The sequence below is a fragment of the Pleurodeles waltl genome, chromosome 2_1 (assembly GCF_031143425.1).
Source record: "Pleurodeles waltl isolate 20211129_DDA chromosome 2_1, aPleWal1.hap1.20221129, whole genome shotgun sequence".
NCBI lineage: Eukaryota > Metazoa > Chordata > Amphibia > Caudata > Salamandridae > Pleurodeles > Pleurodeles waltl.
The window spans coordinates 511,696,002-511,700,168 of record NC_090438.1 but is presented as its reverse complement, the minus strand read 5'-3'; the positions used below and the strand labels follow the sequence as shown (position 1 = coordinate 511,700,168).

At 43.9% G+C, this 4,167-nt stretch overlaps 1 protein-coding gene across 1 annotated transcript; it reads right to left on the bottom strand.

The window, feature by feature from the left end:
- Positions 1–361: 361 nt before the first annotated feature.
- Positions 362–1,288, bottom strand: LOC138259914 (olfactory receptor 5V1-like). Its single transcript, XM_069207896.1, has one exon. It carries the CDS (start codon positions 1,286–1,288, stop codon positions 362–364), a length of 927 nt encoding a protein of 308 aa, XP_069063997.1.
- Between the last annotated feature and the right edge of the window lie 2,879 nt (positions 1,289–4,167).

The window sequence follows — 4,167 nt, the reverse complement described above, 5'->3', positions numbered from 1 at the left end:
TACCTTGGCTGTGTCTGTTATGCTGTAGTCTTTGTTGAAATGACATGGAAGTGATTTAGAATGAGGTTCAGTAGTCAACTGAAGTTTAGAACTCAAATGGTCGACCCGGGGTGAAAAGATGTATATTCGTTGCTCTGGGTCATAAATACGTGTTTGATGATCCCTGTATCAAATGTCATATGTATGTCTTGTATGTGCTAATCAATGATTTGTTGTGTCTCAGGCAGATTATTGGACATTTTTGAATCTATTAATAAGGAAAACAATTCTAACCTTCACTTCTAATATAAACATTCTTCTAGTGAATTTGCGCAGTACCTTGGGAGTATTTAGCTTTATATCATTAATAGCCTTCCTAGTTTTATAGTATCCTCAAAATGTTACGCATGGCATGTTTTACCTCTTTGTTTCGAAGACTATAGATTAATGGGTTGAGCATTGGCACCATTGTAACGTAGACCACAGTTGCCACTTTGTTTTCGTCCATAGAGAAGGATGAGGTTGGCCGCATGTAAACACCTATACACGTTCCATAAAACAGGATTACCACAATGAGGTGGGATGAGCAGGCAGAGAACGCCTTGCGCTTTCCTTCTGAAGAAGGGATTCTAAGAATAGTGGTGAAGATGTAGACATATGAAGTGATTGTTGCTCCGAAGGGGCCCATTCCAAAGATTACACCTTCTAGGTATGAAAATAGTTCAATGAGAGCAGTGTCTGAGCAGGACAATGTCATTAGCGCCGTAATGTCACAGAAAAAATGATTAATTTCTGTTGACCCACAAAAAGATGCCATAGATATTAGAACGGTATGTGCCAGCGGAGACAAGAAGCCCAGCAACCAGCAAGTGGCAGCTAGTAGTAGGCAGATGGCCCTGTTCATGACAAGTGAGTAGCGTAAGGGGTTGCATATTGCCACATACCTGTCACAAGCCATTGCAGATAAGAGATACATTTCAATATTTGTGAAGCACAGGAACAAATACAGCTGAGTGATACATGCTGCAAAGGAGATATCTTTCCGTTGAGTGACGAGCATCTCCTGCATTTTAGGGATAGTGACTGATATGCAGCACATTTCCAAGAGAGATAAATTGACAAGAAAGAAATACATCGGGCTGTGTAAGCGTGGTTCGACACAAACCAGGAAGATGATTACAGAATTTCCCATTAATACCATTAAATAGATTAGAAGAAATAACAAAAATAAGGGGATCTGAAACTCCGGAAGTTGAGTAAGACCCAGGATAAGAAAGCCGTCAAATGTAGTGTGATTATCCTTTATCATCTCTTCACTTCAGGTTGTCCACTGTGAAGAGAAACAATCAAAGAGCATATTCAGTTATTCAAAACAGAACCATGAACCATGTTTTTGTTTACTAAAATGTCATAAGAAAATGGAAGTAGCATGAAGTCTCACTAGGTGCCCAAATCAACTACACTTCTACCACCGTGCACATACACTCCCATTTCAGTATCATAATGTGTAGTTTATTGACCTAAATATTGCTCATTGAGAACACAAGAATAAACATTGGTGGTTAGCACATGAAGATCTAAATAAGAAGTGGAAAGACAAAAAATCGAAACAGTTGTAAAGTTGAAGAGTGACTTTGGGAATAGTAAGAACATCCATCGAGTGACTGCTGTTTAAGAAAAAATCAAAATCGTTGATATAATCAAAATAACTTTGAAATACTGTACTGTATGACATTCCTCTGGTACCATTGCCTACAGGAAACAGCCTCAATTTTCGGAAAGTTGTTAAGTTGTTCAGTTGAAAACCTCTTACTGCTGTTCCTTCCACTGCGTTGGTTAATTTTTACTTCTACGTATACTCCTACTTTCTCCCTGTCTGGCTTCTACATTGGCCTTTACTACTACTTCTAATTGCATGTACTTACTCCTACTTCTAATTACTTGTTCTTACTCATATACCTGCGTTCTTCTACTTACTCATACTTTTTCTTCTACTTCTGCCCTTACTGTTAGTCCTACAATCACTCCTACTCATACTAATGCCTACTCTGATTCTAATAGCTACCTACTCTTACTCCTATTTTTACTTTCTAGTACTCCTACCTATGCAACTCTTACTCCTATTTACACCTACTTGTATTCCTAAGTAAACCTATGTGTCCATCATCCACTCTCACCCACGCCTGTATCCATCAGTCCACAACCAATAATGTATTAATTCATGCATTTGCATCTTTTTAGCTATGCAACCACACCTTTCCATCTATCTACACTCCCATCACCATATTCACCGCAGCCGTTGAACAAACTATTTATCCATGTATACAACCACACGTAGTCCATGCTTCCAACCAACATCTATAGCTGCTTGCCTGTGGACGTTTGTATGTTGTGTGCACTGGGTGTGTGTATGCACCTGGGTTGTGTCTATGCATGAATCTGCCTGTATGCGTGTTATAGGTTTGTATTTCCAAATATATCACACAGCATATAACCCCTACATCTAAAACAACCATCCCTTGTTTAATTTTGAGAGGATTTATGCAAGGTGTTTAAAATGTTGATAACAGGGGGGCGTGGCATACGATGGTCAATGAGGCTATCCCATCGATGAGCTCCTGCGTGGCCCCTTTTCCCCAACTGAGGGAAAGTGCCCTGGAGGGCGCTTAAATGCAATTGAAGGTGGCATCTTTCAGTGGTGGAGGAGCTGCAATCGTTGACCCCCTCCATGAGAAAAAAGGCAGGTAAGTTTGATGTACCACAGCCTGACCCGTGGCTACGAGAAGGAAGCACCCACCTCACTTCCCATACCCCTGTCGTCTGCTATAGCCAGCGGTCAAAGTGCATTAAAAAATGTATGAGAACTGTGATGCTGCATACAATCGGTGAGGGTGGGGGCAGGGTCAACGGTATGGCTTAAAAAATAAAATATTATGTGTGTTTTTTTTTTTTGGTCTTCCACCTTCAGGTAGCTATATATAAAATAGCGTGCAGCTTAAATGAGACATTTTAAAATGTTAGGCCAATCAGTGGCAAATGCACTACAATACATAATGAAACCTCTATTAGCTAATGCACTACAGAGGTCTGGGTGTGATCAGAGAGACACAGACTTAAATCTTGGTTGATGCAGTGGAGAATAGTGACTTGTGTATTTTTAGTGCTATGAGGTCACAGCCTGTGACAGAAAGGCCTGTGAATACGTAAGCCACTATTTTAAACTTCCATTACACACAGGCGGTCATTCTGACCCTGGCGGTAAAAACCGCCAGGGCCGTGGTCCGCGGGAGCACCGCCAACAGGCTGGCGGTGCTCCTTTGGGCATTCTGACCGCGGCGGTACAGCCGCGGCCAGAAACGGAAAGTCGGCGGTGTACCGCCGGCTTTCCGCTGCCCAGGGAAATCCTCCATGGCGGCGCAGCTTGCTGCGCCGCCATGGGGATTCCGACCCCCATACCGCCATCCTGTTCCTGGCGGTTTCGGCCGCCAGGAACAGGATGGCGGTATGGGGTGTCGTGGGGCCCCTGGGGGCCCCTGCAGTGCCCATGCCAATGGCATGGGCACTGCAGGGGCCCCCGTAAGAGGGCCCCTCTTAGAATTTCAGTGTCTGCTTAGCAGACACTGAAATTCGCGACGGGTGCTACTGCACCCGTCGCACCCCTTCCACTCCGCCGGCTCCATTCGGAGCCGGCTTCCTCGTGGAAGGGTGTTTCCCGCTGGGCTGGCGGGCGGCCTTTTGGCGGTCGCCCGCCAGCCCAGTGGGAAACCCAGAATGACCGCTGCGGTCTTTTGACCGCGGTATGGTCTTCTGGCGGTTCCCGCTTGGCAGGCGGCGTGACCCCCACAGTGTTAGCTAGACTGCTACACAACATGCAAAAAGACAAAATGCTGCTTCAAGAATGTCGTTTTTAGTAATACCCGGACTCCACATGATGTATTTTTTAATATAACTGTCCCTTAAAAGCAAGCACTTTACAGCTCAGCGTGTAACTCTCTTGCACTACCACTCAAAGAGAGTAAATCTTTGTCATCAGAAAGTATCAAGTGATTCCATCAATTAAAGCCAGTACTGACTCTATAGCACCCTTTACATTTTCAGATTAATCAGTTGCACACATTTACATTTCTTTTAGGCAAGCAGGCACCCTGGCAAGAAGGCGTGTTTGTTGTTTAGCTGTCTGCCCACCTT